Source organism: Podarcis vaucheri (assembly GCF_965113315.1).
Source record: "Podarcis vaucheri genome assembly, chromosome: 3".
Taxonomy (NCBI): Eukaryota; Metazoa; Chordata; class Lepidosauria; order Squamata; family Lacertidae; genus Podarcis; species Podarcis vaucheri.
Genome location: NC_138761.1, coordinates 1,992,723 through 2,008,924, shown reverse-complemented (window position 1 = coordinate 2,008,924; position 16,202 = coordinate 1,992,723). Strand labels below are relative to the sequence as shown.

Below are 16,202 nucleotides of genomic sequence, written 5' to 3'. Positions count from 1 at the left end.
TTCAAAGGTAGCCCCACGTAGAGCGTATTGCAGTAGTCCAAGCGGGAGATAACCAGAGCATGCACCACTCTGGCAAGAAAGTCTGCGGGCAGGGAGGGTCTCATCCTGCATCCCAGATGGAGCTGGTAAACAGCTGCCCTGGACACAGAATTGACTTGCGCTTCCATGGACAGCTGTGAGTCCAGAATGACTCCCAGGCTGCGCAACTGGTCCTTCAGGGGCACCGTTACCCCATTCAGGACCAGGGAATCCTCCACACCCGCCCGCCTCCTGTCCCCCCAAAACAGTACAGTGGTACCTCTGGATGCGAATGGGATCTGTTCCGGATCCCCATTCACATCCTGAAGCGAACGCAACCTGGGCGTGTGCAGGTCGCAATTCGCCGCTTCCACACATGCATGTAACGTGATTTTGAGCGTCTGCACATGCGCGAGCAACGAAACCTGGAAGTAACGCGCTCTGTTACTTCTGGGTCGCTGCGGAGTGCAACCCGAAAACGCTCAACCTGAAGCTACTTCAACCCGAGGTATGACTGTACATCTGTCTTGTCAGAATTCAACCTCAATCTGTTGGCCTCCATCCATCCTTAGTTGTTGCTCTAACAACTCAGATCATTATTTTGGGATGCCAATGAGGATATTCAAGTGGTCATTTTTCTTACAAAGAAACCTGTACGGTTCACCAATCTCTTCTATAAGATCCCAAGCCTCACTGGGCACAGGAAGCCAAAAATTGGAAAGGGGACCCAGGGCATCATCCAGACTGACCCCCCATCACAATCTCATAGTGGTACACTGCCCTGGATGTTGTTGCATAGTTTACTGTTGCTGACCCCATATTTCCCTCTCGTCCTATCCAGGTGTCCCTGGCCCACCCGGCCCTCGAGGATTCAGAGGCGACGTTGGTGTCAAAGGGCCGACCGGGAGCAGAGGAGCGAAAGGCGACTCCGGGAGCCTGGGGCCGCCGGGGCCCCCAGGAGCCCAGGGCCCCCCAGGCAACCCGGGCCCTGCAGGCGAGAGAGGCCTCGTGGGCGCGAAAGGCCTCCCAGGCTTCAAAGGGGCCAAGGGAAGCTTCGGACAAGGGGGCGCCAAAGGGCAAGCAGGCCCCAAGGGCGATGTGGGGCCCCCAGGGCCTGGGGGGCCACCGGGACCAGCAGGACCTCCTGGGCTGCAGGGGAAGCCGGGCATCCCAGGGAAAATGGGGCCGCCGGGCTCAATCGGGCCGACCGGGCCAAAAGGGGACCCTGGGATCCAGGGGCGGCCGGGGTTACCAGGGCCCCCGGGGCCCCCGGGAATGTGAGCAGTTCCTTTGTCCCCCGTACAGAAAGGGGTGGGGGTAGATGTGTTGGTGGTGGGCAGGCGGACAGACTCTTTTTGACTGCAGGCAGCTGCCCCCCGCATCCATGGAAGGTCCCACCACCCCAGCTCCTGCCCTCATTTATTCTGCACAGTTCGGGGCACCGTTTGCAGCAGCTTCGGGGAAACTGGAGAACCATCCAAGACGAAGAGTTGCAGCTGCTAAACTCCGGCCACCCTCCCGCCTCGTGTTGAGCACCTTCTTTGCCCGCCCCCTGCCGCAGGACCACTGAGATCGAACCGCTAAACAGATCTCCAGATCCCTGGCTATTTGCCCTTCCAAAGACTCCTTTGGAAGTGATCCAGTGTGGTGTAGTGGTTCAGAGCGGTGAACTCGTAATCTGGTGAACCGGGTTCGCGTCTCCGCTCCTCCACATGCAGCTGCTGGGTGGCCTTGGGCCAGTCACACTTCTCTGAAGTCTCTCAGCCCCACTCACCTCACAGAGTGTTTGTTGTGGGGCAGGAAGGGAAAGGAGAACGTTAGCCGCTTTGAGACTCCTTCGGGTAGTGATAAGGCAAGATATCAAATCCAAACTCCTCCTCCTCTTCTTCTCCTTTGGTCAACCTATGTGTGAGCTGGGGAAAGATGTGAGGGTGTTTTCCATTGCAGTGGAAGAGCAAAATTTCTACATGTGTGTGCTGGGCCTGGGGGTTAACCCGAGCCACGCGGTCCAGATCCAGTCCCAAATCCAAGGATTCCGCGAGAAGTCAGTCCGGCAGGGCCAAGGCAGGAAACCAGGCAAGGTCAGGCACAGGATCACAGGCAGGATCTGGCAAACAGCAACATTGCTCCCGCAACCTGGGGCAGGGTCCAGCAGCCTTTTATCTCTGTTGGGGTAACGGCCGGTCCTGATCCCCCAGCAACTCACCTCTCTGTCTCGCCCAAGGCGAGCACTCCTCCTGCGAGTACTCAGGTCTCTCCTTCTCTCAGACCTCAGTCTCTGCAGCTCCGGAGACGTCGGTGGGTGACTAGACCCAGGAGCCTCTCCTGACCCAACCGGTAGTGGAGCAGCTGTAAGTGATGGCCCAGCTGGAGGCAAGGAGGTCACCCCCGCATCTGGAGCCAGGGCGGGATCAGGCCCCTGACTCCTTGGCCCAGCTGGTGCTTGTTGCAGGGGAACCTGTGCAGACTGGGACTCTTCAGGATCAGGCCCCAGACTCGGTTCAGATGCTGCCTGAGGCAAAGGATCTGGTGCAGACCGAGACTCCTCCGGTTCCGAGTCCGAGCCCAAGTCCCAGGCCATCACAATGTGTAGATTTGGGTGTGTGCATATGTGCGTGTGAAAGGTTGCCACCTTTTCCCCTTGCCCTGCTACTGCGCCTTTTAGCAGCAGCCCAACACATAAAAACGCATCGTTAAACTATGGAACTCCCTTCCACTGGAGATGGCCGCCAACTTGGATGGCTGCACAGTCAGAGGCAGTGGTGCGTCTGAACACCAGTTGCTGGAAGTCGCAGGATGGGAGAGGGCTCTCATGCTCAGATCCTGATAACAGCCTTCCCATTAAGGTATCCAGTTGGCCCCTTTGAGAACAGGATTCTGGACTGACCTGACCCAGCAGGCTTTTCTTAGCTGGCGATACTCTTCCTCCCTCCTGCTCCCATGGAAGGAAAAGCCTTAGCTGCTACATTTCCGGATGCGGGTTGTTGCAGAAAGCAGAAGAGCAGGGCAGGCGGCACAGATGTCCAGCACTCCCGGTAGAACATCTGCAGGCTGTTTCCCACGATTCCCGTTTCTCCCACAGCAGCAGAAAAAGAGAGCCGGTTAGGACAGGCCGTAGTTCATTGGTAGAGCCCAGGCTTTGCGTGCAGAAGGCGGCCTCAGGTTTGATCCCTGGACTTTCCAGTTGAAAAGCAGTAGATCAGGGATGGACGTCTTGCTTTGCACAAGGCCCTTTTAGGCAGAGCTGCTGGCCATCGGAGTAGCCAGCCACACTGCAAGGCAGGTTTGGAGATGGCCTGGTCAATCATAAGGGGGCAGAACAGCTGCCTTGAGTGCAGAAGGCCTTGGGCTGAACCCCCAACAGTATGTCCAGGTAGAGGGGGGAGAGACTCCCATGAACCCAATGGCCTTCCTCTGTTGGCTGGAATCACAGAATCGTGGGACAGAACTGCAGAGTTGGAAGGGGCCCTCCAAAGGCCATCTAGCCCAACCCCCTATTGCAGCTGAATAATCCCCAACAGGTGGCCACCCAGCCCCTGCTTAAAAGCCTCCAGTGATGTCCTGAGGAGGCTGATCTGTGACTCTCCAGGGACTCAGCCAGAGGAGAGTTTTTCCTCCAGAACTTTCTGGAGATCCTGCCAGAGATTGAACCCGGAATCTTTCACGTGGAGAGGCTACAGAATTCCGTCTGAACTTCTGGGCTGGATCCACAGAACCGTGTTCTAGCCTCTCTCACCTTCGCACAGTGAACACCTCCGTTTCAGGAACTGGTGCCCCACCACCTGCAGGTCAGCCAGGCAGTGTGCCAACATGCCAGCTCTGGCTGAGGAAGACCGTGGTGGGCTGGAGGCAGCTGCAGACGCCCCCAAAAGGGCGTGCGTGCGCCCCACAATCCCAAAAGGTGCCCCCAAGGTACCTTCTGCAGCGAAGCAAAGGACTGTGGGGCGCAAGCTCATTCACCCTCCAAAATATGGTCGCCCCACAAGGCGGCCCGTTCTTGCGACAGCCATTCGTGTGTTGTGAGGATCTGTTGCAGTGCTTCCCGTTGCGTGCGTGTTGTGTTGTTTCTGTGCGCCCGTGCGCCCGTTCCATGGTGCAGCTGGTTTGCGTCATCAGTCCCCCGCCGAAGTGTAACCCTGGTATCCATGTATCATGTAACAGCAGCCACATGTATAATTTCCAGACCAATAAAGATACGGATGTACAAGTCTCATCGCCTGACTCCCTTGGGTGCAGGGCAGGGGGGGTGGGCACCCCCCTAAAATCAAGGAGAGACGGAGGGCAAAGGGGTCCCAGCTTGTAGCCTGCATTCAATCAGAGAGCTGTTTAAAGGCTTCATAAAGAGTTTGATATACCGGGGGGGGCGGCACACACCCTTTTTCTTACTCACTGGTAAAGCACGTGTAACATATCCATATTTTCATTCCATTTATTTATATCCCAGCTTTTGCCTCAAGGCAGCTCACGCAATTTAAAACAACACACATAAAACCCAAAACAAACTGGGGAAGATAATAATTACCTTTTTTGCCCCATAAGACACCCTTTTTCTTCCTAAAAAGTAAGGGAAAATGTCTGTGCCTCTTATGGAGCGAATGTGTGGTCCCTGGAGCCGAATTGCCCAGGGGCAAAAAGCAGATCATGCTTTCTTTTCTTTTCTTTTATTTTCTTTTCTTTCTTTTCTTTCTTTCTTTCTTTCTTTTTTTTTTTTTTTTTTTTTTTTGAAAGAGGGAATGGGGTTTTGAAACAAAGCCGCTGATCATTTGCCGATCGGGGAGGGAGATAAGGGACGCTAGAGATAAAGGAGGCTGCCTGGGTGGGGGGGAAGTAAAGACAGCAAACTTGCAGGGGGGGGGGGACAGGAAGACTAAAGCAATAAGGAGAGAAATTAGAAGAAAAGGAGGAGCAAAAAAACTCCTCCAGCTAAGGAAAAGACACTAAGGCAAACAAGAGGGAAGGGGGTGTTGAAAGGAAGCAGCTGATCGGTAAGCGATCGGGAGGGAGATAAGGGACGCTAGCAATAAAGGAGGCTGCCTGGGAGGGGGGAGGTAAAAGCCCATGGATCCTCAGGATTTTTGCATTGGGTCACCCCAAATTTACCATCAGATCACATAGCATGTCCATACCTACAGCCTGCACCAAGAAAACCCACGCGCCCACTGTTTCGTGGGACCGCAATGGCACAAAAACGTGGTTACAAAGCACGGATCCACATGGATCCTCAGGATTTTTGCATTGGGTTTGCCCAAATTCACCATCAAATCAGATGTCTGTGGCTACAGCATGCATCACAAAAATCATACATCCACTGTTTCATTCAGATTTTTTTTTCTTGTTTTCCTCCTCTAAAAACTAGGTGCGTCTTATGGTCAGGTCATCTTATGGAGCGAAAAATACGGCAAACCGTAATTAAGCTCTGATAGATATATTAAAATGCAGACAGTTCTTTGTTTGTCACTATGCTATGCATTTTTTGTGTTTTTATACTGTAAACTGCCCGGTGATCCTTGCATGAAGGACGGTACAGAAATTTAATAAACGATAATAGTAACGATAATAATAGCAGCACAGCGTTGCTCCAAGCCCTTTCCTTAAAAACAAGCCAGTTCCCTAAGGCCAGATGGAAGAGGAAAGTTTTCACCTAGTCGTGGAAAGACAACAAGGAGGGAAGCAGTAACAACAACAACAACAACAACAACAACAACAACAACAACAACAACAACAACAACAATAAATTATCTATACCCCGCCCATCTGGCTGGGCTTCCCCAGCCACTCTGGGCGGCTTCCAACAAAATATTAAAATACAGTAATGCATCAAACATTAAAAGCTTCCCTAAACAGTCTATCTTCTCTAGGCAGCGAGTTCCAAAGTTGCCTCTCCAACTTTTCCACCAAGCAGGCCTGGATGGCTGGAGAAGATCTCAGAGCCTGGGTAGGTACATGGAAGGGAATTTGGCATTTCAGACAGTTAGAATCATAGAATAGAATCATAGAATCATAGAATCATAGAGTTGGAAGAGACCACAAGGGCCATCGAGTCCAACCCCCTGCCAAGCAGGAAACACCATCAGAGCACTCCTGACATATGGTTGTCAAGCCTCTGCTTAAAGACCTCCAAAGTAGGAGACTCCACCACACTCCTTGGCAGCAAATTCCACTGTCAAACAGCTCTTACTGTCAGGAAGTTCTTCCTAATGTTTAGGTGGAATCTTCTTTCTTGTAGCTTGGATCCATTGCTCCGTGTCCGCTTCTCTGGAGCAGCAGAAAACAACCTTTCTCCCTCCTCTATGTGACATCCTTTTATATATTTGAACATGGCTATCATATCACCCCTTAACCTCCTCTTCTCCAGGCTAAACATGCCCAGCTCCCTTAGCCGTTCCTCATAAGGCATCGTTTCCAGGCCTTTGACCATTTTGGTTGCCCTCCTCTGGACACGTTCCAGTTTGTCAGTGTCCTTCTTGAATTGTGGTGCCCAGAACTGGACACAGTACTCCAGGTGTGGTCTGACCAGAGCAGAATACAGTGGCACTATTACTTCCCTTGATCTAGATGCTATACTCCTATTGATGCAGCCCAGAATTGCATTGGCTTTTTTAGCTGCCGCGTCACACTGTTGGCTCATGTCAAGTTTGTGGTCAACCAAGACTCCTAGATCCTTTTCACATGTACTGCTCTCAAGCCAGGTGTCACCCATCTTGTATTTGTGCCTCTCATTTTTTTTGCCCAAGTGCAATACTTTACATTTCTCCCTGTTAAAATTCATCTTGTTTATTTTTGCCCAGTTCTCTAATCTGTCAAGGTCGTTTTGAAGTGTGATCCTGTCCTCTGGGGTGTTAGCCACCCCTCCCAGTTTGGTGTCATCTGCAAATTTGATCAGGATGCCCTTGAGTCCATCATCCAAGTCGTTGATAAAGATGTTGAATAAGACCGGGCCCAAGACAGAACCCTGTGGCACCCCACTAGTCACTCTTCTCCAGGATGAAGAGGAACCATTGATGAGCACCCTTTGGGTTCGGTCAGTCAGCCAGTTACAAATCCACTGAGTGGTAGCATAGTCAAGACCGCATTTTACCAGCTTCTTTACAAGAATATCATGGGGCACCTTGTCAAATGCCTTGCTGAAATCAAGGTAGGCTACATCCACTGCGTTCCCTTCATCTACCAGGCTTGTAATTCTGTCAAAAAACGAGATCAGGTTAGTCTGACATGACTTATTTTTCAGAAATCCATGCTGACTATTGGAGTTGGAGCCAAGCTGTATATAATTCATGCAGCCCCCTTTGAAAAGGAAAAAATAAAGTTGCCCCTCTCTCATTGAGTTATGTCTCACCATTTTCAAACACTGTTTCTCCCTCCCAGCCCATTTGAGAGCATGCTCTCTCTTTTTCCCCCCTTTTCCCCCCAAGTGAAATTGACTAGACCAGAAGCCCCATAATCTGGTCCAGTTAATCTCTTCTGTACAGTGGCAGGGATTCCCCCAAGACAGATTTAATGGAATTGCCTTTGAAAAGGCCACAGAAACTTCAGAATACAGAACTCTGCTTTTTCAATAGTCCGATGTGGATCATCCGATCTCGTTGCACCTTCCTTGGCTCCCAGTGAACTATATGTAAACTCGTGCACCGGCTAAGGTCCTGAGCTGAGGCCTCATCCTGCTTCCAACTAGGTCAGAAGAGCAGAGAAGGTTAGGAGAGCTCAGAACAAAGAGCTTCCTTCCAGCATTTCAGTCTTGCCAAGGCAGCCAAGGATGAGAAAATAATAATAATAATAATAATAACTGGGGGGGAGGGGAGACACAAAGGCATTGCAAAATACATAAATGGTGCAGCAGCCAGCAAAGCTGGAAAACCAAAACAAGATAAATAAAACAGAAAAGAGCAATAACACAGAACAGCAGAGCAGAGCAAAAATGAGAAAAACAAAAGCCAGAGATCTTTAATCATAAGAACTGATTCAAGTTCTAGAGCTGCCAAAAATAATGCTTTGACCAGGCGCCCAAAATCAAAGGAAGAGCCAGCCTGTTTCTTGCACAGAGTTCCAGGGCCTGGGAGCCAACACTGAAAAGGCCTTCCCTTCATACCCTGCCCATTTTAGGGAGTGGTCCTGCCAGAGGTGCCAACTTGAACAAAATATTGGGGCAGAAACAAAATTAAAAAAAATTCCTTCCAGTAGCACCTTAGAGACCAACTAAGTTTGTTATTGGTATGAGCTTTCGTGTGCATGCAAATTTCTTCAGATACAATACAGTGGTACCTCGGGTTAAGTACTTCTTTGTGGCTCATTAGCTGTTTTCCCTGTGTAAAGGTCAGAGGGGGCAGGGTTTCTGTTGAGGCAGGGGATTAGCTGTGGGAGGAGCTTATCAGAGTTTGCAGGGCAGCGGCGCGCGCCTAGCGGCGCGCGCAGTTAGATCCATCTTTTAGATTTAGGGGAGCTAGTCTCAAACGTTTGTGGGGGGAGATCTAGGTGTTTTTTTGTGTGGGGGAAGTTATTTGTCCTGTCTTCAAGCTTTTTATGATGGAGGACCTCTGTAGCCAACCCCAACGACACGATCTCAAGATGGAAGGGGAGGGAACAGCTGCAGTCGCCTGCGATTCCTGCGCAATGTTTGCCATCTTGCCAAAGGTTGCAGGCAGCTTTACCTGCAGCAATTGCATGTTGATTGCTCTCTTAAAAGACAAAGTCCAGCAACTGGAGGAACGTGTAGCTACGCTCCAAAGAATTAGAGAGCTGGAGCTCTTCTTGGAAGCAACAGAGCACACCGTCTCCACCAAGGAGGAGACAGGGGACTCCCCTGAGAAGGAGTCTAGTTCACCAACACAGGAGCCAGATATATGGAGAAACGTGACTCAAAGAAGTAGGAGGCCCAGGGTTCACTCTGATTGCTTAGAAATACACAATCGCTTTGAGGTCCTCTCCCCTAGCATGGAAGACGAAGAGCAGACTCCATTTGAGGATCTCTCCCTCATTACAGTCGATCAGGTATATGAAGACGAGCAGCAAAGTCAGTCCTCAGGGAATGTGCAGGCGACCTTGGAACGGACAGCTCACGGAAGAACCCCGACCAAACCCAAGAGGAGGCGTGTAGTGGTGATAGGGGATTCCCTACTGAGGGGAACAGAAGCAGTGATCTGTGGGCCTGACAAGATGTCTCGGGAAGTGTGCTGTCTCCCCGGGGCTAAGATCCAAGATGTAACTGAACGACTGCAAGGAATCATAAAACCCACTGACAAATACCCCTTCCTCTTGGTTCATGTGGGAACCAATGACACTGCAAGCAATAGCCTCCAGAAGATCAAAAGAGACTACGAGGCTCTCGGCAGGAAATTGAAGCAACTAAATGCACAAATTGTCATCTCATCTGTCCTCCCAGTTGAACGACGTGGCCCAGGGAGAGAGGGGAAAATAGTGGAAGTGAACAGCTGGCTTCGCAAATGGTGTAAACAGGAACGGTTTGGATTCTTAGATCACGGACTGCAGTTTCTTGAAGATGGACTTCTGGCAAGTGATGGGCTGCACCTCACAACGGTTGGGAGAAATGTTTTTGCCAAAAATCTCAGAAACCTCATCAGGAGGGCTTTAAACTGACTAATGTGGGGGAGGGAGACAGTGCTCCTGAAGGTAGGAGCCTATCAATTAATGAAGATGATCATCCAAATGTCATAGACCAAATGGAGAAAACAGCACACGGACCTAGTGGTGGGAGGAAAAAATCCTTAAATAAGAGACACGGGGGAATGATTAATGGACTTCAATGTCTGTACACTAATGCGCAAAGCATGGGAAATAAACAAGATGAGCTTGAGCTCTTGGTACAGCAAACTAAATATGACATAATAGGCATCACTGAAACCTGGTGGGATAAGTCCCACGATTGGAATGTAATAATGGGGGGATACAATCTATTTCAGAGAAACAGACCAGACAAGAAAGGAGGAGGAGTGGCGTTATATGTCAGGGATGTGTATACCTGTGAAGAGATCCAAGATTTAGATCCTCAAAGCCAAAGTGAGAGCATTTGGGTCAAAATTAAGGGAGAGAAGAATAACAGAGACCTCATTGTGGGAGTTTACTATAGATCCCCAAGCCAAACGGAGGACATAGATGATGCCTTCCTGGAACAGATGGCCAAGCATGCAAAAGGAAGGGAGATAGTAGTAATGGGGGACTTCAATTACCCGGATATTTGTTGGACGTCAAACTCAGCCAAGAGCATAAGGTCAAACAGATTCCTCACTGGCCTTGCAGACAACTTCATTGTCCAGAAAGTGGGAGAAGCAACAAGAGGAACAGCCATTATAGATCTGGTCCTAACCAATGTTGATGACCTGGTTAGTGGGGTAGAAGTGGAAGGATCATTAGGCGCGAGTGATCATGCTCTTCTGAAGTTTACTATACAGCGGAAAGGAGCAGCCAAGCATACTAGGACTCAATTTCTTGACTTTAAGAAAGCCGACTTCATAAAACTTAGGGAAGTGCTGGGTGAGATCCCATGGATAAACAATACTAAAAGAAAAGGGAGTTCATGATGGCTGTGAGTTTGTTAAGAGGGAGATACTAAAAGCACAACGTCAGGCAATACCAATGAGACGGAAACATGGAAGGTGCCTAAAGAAGCCAGGGTGGCTATCTAAAGAACTTTTAACTGAATTAAGATTAAAAAAGGATGTGTACAAAAGATGGAAAAGGGGGGAAACCACCAAAGAGGAATTCAAACAAATAGCCAGCACATGTAGACACAAAGTCAGAAAAGCTAAAGCACAGAATGAACTCAGGCTTGCTAGAGAGGTTAAAAGCAACAAAAAAGGCTTTTATGGGTATGTTCGTAGCAAAAGGAAGAACAAAGAAACAATGGGGTCACTCAGAGGAGAAGATGGTGAAATGCAAACAGGGGACACAGAAAGGGCTGAACTCCTCAATGCCTTCTTTGCCTCAGTCTTCTCCGATAAAGAAAACAATGCCCGACCTGAAGAATTTGGAGCAAATGATTCAGCAAAGGAAACACAGCCCAGAATAACTAAGGAGATAGTACAAGAATATTTGGCTAGTTTAGATGTATTCAAGTCTCCAGGGCCAGATGAACTGCATCCAAGAGTATTAAAAGAACTGGCAGATGTGATCTCAGAACCACTGGCAGTCATCTTTGAGAATTCCTGGAGAACAGGCGAAGTCCCGGCAGACTGGAGGAGGGCAAATGTTGTCCCTATTTTCAAAAAGGGGAAAAGAGAGGACCCAAATAATTACCGCCCAGTCAGTCTGACATCAATAGCAGGGAAGATTCTGGAGCAGATCATTAAGCAAACAGTCTGTGAGCACCTAGAAAGGAATGCTGTGATCACCAATAGTCAGCATGGATTTCTGAAAAATAAGTCATGTCAGACTAACCTGATCTCGTTTTTTGACAGAATTACAAGCCTGGTAGATGAAGGGAACGCAGTGGATGTAGCCTACCTTGATTTCAGCAAGGCATTTGACAAGGTGCCCCATGATATTCTTGTAAAGAAGCTGGTAAAATGCGGTCTTGACTATGCTACCACTCAGTGGATTTGTAACTGGCTGACTGACCGAACCCAAAGGGTGCTCATCAATGGTTCCTCTTCATCCTGGAGAAGAGTGACTAGTGGGGTGCCACAGGGTTCTATCTAGGGCCCGGTCTTATTCAACATCTTTAACAACGACTTGGATGATGGACTCAAGGGCATCCTGATCAAATTTGCAGATGACACCAAACTGGGAGGGGTGGCTAACACCCCAGAGGACAGGATCACACTTCAAAACGACCTTGACAGATTAGAGAACTGGGCAAAAATAAACAAGATGAATTTTAACAGGGAGAAATGTAAAGTATTGCACTTGGGCAAAAAAAATGAGAGGCACAAATACAAGATGGGTGACACCTGGCTTGAGAGCAGTACATGTGAAAAGGATCTAGGAGTCTTGGTTGACCACAAACGTGACATGAGCCAACAGTGTGACGCGGCAGCTAAAAAAGCCAATGCAATTCTGGGCTGCATCAATAGGAGTATAGCATCTAGATCAAGGGAAGTAATAGTGCCACTGTATTCTGCTCTGGTCAGACCACACCTGGAGTACTGTGTCCAGTTCTGGGCACCACAATTCAAGAAGGACACTGACAAACTGGAACGTGTCCAGAGGAGGGCAACCAAAATGGTCAAAGGCCTGGAAACGATGCCTTATGAGGAACGGCTAAGGGAGCTGGGCATGTTTAGCCTGGAGAAGAGGAGGTTAAGGGGTGATATGATAGCCATGTTCAAATATATAAAAGGATGTCACATAGAGGAGGGAGAAAGGTTGTTTTCTGCTGCTCCGGAGAAGCGGACATGGAGCAATGGATCCAAACTACAAGAAAGAAGATTCCACCTAAACCTTAGGAAGAACTTCCTGACAGTAAGAGCTGTTCGACAGTGGAATTTGCTGCCAAGGAGTGTGGTGGAGTCTCCTACTTTGGAGGTCTTTAAGCAGAGGCTTGACAACCATATGTCAGGAGTGCTCTGATGGTGTTTCCTGCTTGGCAGGGGGTTGGACTCGATGGCCCTTGTGGTCTCTTCCAACTCTATGATTCTATGATTCTATGATTCTATGATTCTATGACTTAATTCGTTCTGGAGGTCCTTACTTAACCTGAAACTGTTCTTAACCTGAAGCACCACTTTAGCTAATGGGGCCTCCTGCTGCCGCCGTGCCGCCGAAGCACGATTTCTGTTCTCATCCTGAAGCAAAGTTCTTAACCTGAAGCACTATTTCTGGCTTAGTGGAGTGTGTAACCTGAAGTGTATGTAACCTGAAGCGTATGTAACCCAAGGTACCACTGTATCTGAATATTCTTCAGATATTGGGGCAGGTAAGCCACACTCCACATAATCACACACACCATTTGAATGGCAATGGCCATCAATTGGTGCCCCCTCAAATATTTTACTGGGGGAACCAAAGGGACCTCAAACTTGACCACAAAGTTGACCCTCAAAGTTGACCACAAACTTGACATGAGCCAACAGTGTGACGTGGCAGCTAAAAAAGCCAATGCAATTCTGGGCTGCATCAATAGGAGTATAGCATCTAGATCAAGGGAAGTAATAGTGCCACTGTATTCTGCTCTGGTCAGACCTCACCTGGAGTACTGTGTCCAGTTCTGGGCACCACAGTTCAAGAAGGACACTGACAAACTGGAACGTGTCCAGAGGAGGGCAACCAAAATGGTCAAAGGCCTGGAAACAATGCCTTATGAGGAACGGCTAAGGGAGCTGGGCATGTTTAGCCTGGAGAAGAGGAGGTTAAGGGGTGATATGATAGCCATGTTCAAATATATAAAAGGATGTCACATAGAGGAGGGAGAAAGGTTGTTTTCTGCTGCTCCGGAGAAGCGGACACGGAGCAATGGATCCAAACTACAAGAAAGAAGATTCCACCTAAACCTTAGGAAGAACTTCCTGACAGTAAGAGCTGTTTGACAGTGGAATTTGCTGTCAAGGAGTGTGGTGGAGTCTCCTACTTTGGAGGTCTTTAAGCAGAGGCTTGACAACCATATGTCAGGAGTGCTCTGATGGTGTTTCCTGCTTGGCAGGGGGTTGGACTCGATGGCCCTTGTGGTCTCTTCCAACTCTATGATTCTGTGATTCTATGATTCTATGACCTCAGCCCCTAGGAGTTGGCTTCTATGGGCCCTGCCAACCAGTTTCCTCCTCCTTCCTCTCTGTGTTGCCCTTGCAGCAGAGAGGAGGAGGATGGGGACCAACCTAGGATTAGAAGGCTCTGCCTGTTGTTGCCTCTAGCGCCACCTACTGTCGGGCTCCCTGCCTTCTGCCCTATGAGTCCCAATGGGTACCAGTCACCAAGGACCCTACAGCCTTGAGCAGAAGCCAAGCCAGATGATTGTGGTGTGGTAACTGGAGAGGGGGGTCTGTTTCCACCTCCTCTGTGTTGACAAAGACGTGGGCACGCTCCCCCTGTGCCCACACCAGCACGCCTCATGTGAATAACCCCCCCTTTTTGCAAATCCACATGGCTTCCGTGTGCAGACATGGACTCTTCCGCTCAGCAGTTGCAAGGGCGAACGGGCTTCCAGGCGTCTCCTCGCTTGACTCCCAGCTGCAAGCATCTGGAGAACAGCTCCCCAAAGCCCCAGGCTTCCCGGATGGGAAGCGGATGTAGAAAAAAGCAGAGTAGCCGCTGGGCAGCAAATGCTTTTCACATCCCCAGAGGAACACTGAGCCTTGTGGACAGACCTTCGGAGGGTCTGTGCTGGGCAGCATGAGCCATAGAATCATAGAATCATAGTGACCCCAAAGAGACACGGGTGGCGCTATGGTCTAAACCACTGAGCCTCTTGGACTTGCCGATCAGAAGGTCAGCAGTTCGAATCCCCACGATGGAGTGAGCTCCCGTTGCTCTGTCCCAGCTTCTGCCAACCTAGCAGCTCAGAAGCATGCCAGTGCAAGTAGATAAATAGGTACCACTGCGGTGGGAAGGTAATCAGCATTTCCATCACAGTGTCCTGTTGCTCCAGAAGCAGTTTAGTCCTGCTGGCCACATGACCCAGAAAACTGTCTGTGGACAAACGCTGGCTCCCTTGGCCTGAAAGGGAGCACCGCAACCCCAGAGTCGTCTGCGACTGGACTTAACCATCCAGGGGGCCTTTACCTTTACTTTTAGTGACCCCAAGGGTCATCTAGTCCAACCCCCTGCAATGCAGGAATCTTTTTGCCCAACATGGGGCTCTAACCCACAACCTTAAGATTAACAGTCGCGTGCTTTACCGACTGAATATATTGGTGAACACAGCACCCAAAAATGCATCACGTTTCCAAAAACGTGTGCATGACTTAAAACTGTGTTTATCAGGGGACGTGCTCACTAAAATGCTGGTGGATTTGCATGAGATTTTCTTTCCTAAAAATTAAAACGAAACCCTCTCCAGAAATGTGCAGACCCAAATGTGAGACTGGGAGAATGAGGAACAGAGACAGCAGTCGTTGACAGATCCTTCCGTCCCTTCTGGAAAGGGCAAAGGCTAAGCCTACAAGGGCCGAGGGAGAAGATTGAAAAGCATAACCAGAAATTAATAAACAGCGAAAGAGGGACCCAGAGGGGTTGTGGTCTGCGCAGGACGGCCTTTCGGCTGCCTTCTTTCCCCATCTGGCTTCATTCAGGAAGTGGGTCATTCTAATCTTTCAACCCATATCCAATCTGTTGTGTTTTGGTGTGTGTTTTTTAGGCAGAAAATCAAACAATTTAGTCTCTGGAAAATTGGGAGCCCAGGGATGGGGGTGGGAGCGATCACAATGTGTTTATTTATCTGGAAATGCTTTTGTGATGCAACGCAAGCTCAGCCCACGATAAAATCACACCATCCTGACTTCTGACCAGTTCCCAGTTTGGGGGAGTGCCTGGGAATGGCCCAGCGGGAGTTGGGTCTTATTGCCCTGAATTATTAGGGGGGGTGATGAAGGGAGAATAACAAGACTTATCCCAACAATAGGAGTTGATTTCACAACAAGCCAGATCTCTCTTGAAGACGTAGAGCAAGAAGCATTGAGGCTGCAGTTTTCCACACACTTACCAGGGAGTAACACCTGCGCGTCCCCGAAATCAGTGGAGCTACCTTCTGAGTAAGCATGCAGGGCGTCAGCTGGGCGGTGCGCCCAAATGTTACAAAGGAAGCTGATAAAAATGAGCTAAGCATAGCCTGGCAAGTGAAGTTGGGTGTTGATGTATTGCTTTGTTTTATTTATTGGAAATACTTTGTATTTTTATACAGTGGTACGCGGGTGGCGCTGTGGGTTAAACCACAGAACCTAGGGCTTCCTGATCAGAAGGTCGGCAGTTCGAATCCCCGCGACAGGGTGAGCTCCCGTTGCTCGGTCCCTGCTCCTGCCAACCTAGCCATTCCAAAGCACGTCAAAGTGCAAGTAGATAAATAGGTACCGCTCTGGCGGGAAGGTAAACGGTGTTTCCGTGCGCTGCTCTGGTTCGGCAGAAGTGGCTTAGTCATGCTGGCCACATGACCTGGAAGCTGAACGCCGGTTCCCTTGGCCAATGAAGCAAGATGAGTGCCACAACCCCAGAGTCGGCCACGACTGGACCTAATGGTCAGGGGTCCCTTTACCTTTACCTTTACCTTGGTTCCCAAACTTAATCCATTCCGGGAGTCTGTTTGACTC

The 16,202-nt window shown here is 49.5% G+C and overlaps 1 protein-coding gene across 2 annotated transcripts in view; it reads left to right on the top strand.

The window, feature by feature from the left end:
• The window catches only part of SCARA3 (scavenger receptor class A member 3), a 91,408-nt gene that overhangs the window by 40,975 nt on the left and 34,231 nt on the right, over positions 1–16,202 (top strand). Inside the window, exon 6 of one of the 2 annotated variants that reach the window (XR_014218173.1) lies at positions 860–1,662. Coding sequence is in view for 1 of the 2 variants with exons in the window: in XM_082217628.1 (XP_082073754.1) it covers positions 860–1,299 (440 nt within the window). In the remaining variant the exon portion in view is untranslated. Of the gene's footprint in view, positions 1–859; positions 4,228–16,202 lie in introns of those variants that run through there. The other variant, XM_082217628.1, reaches the window with a different exon arrangement.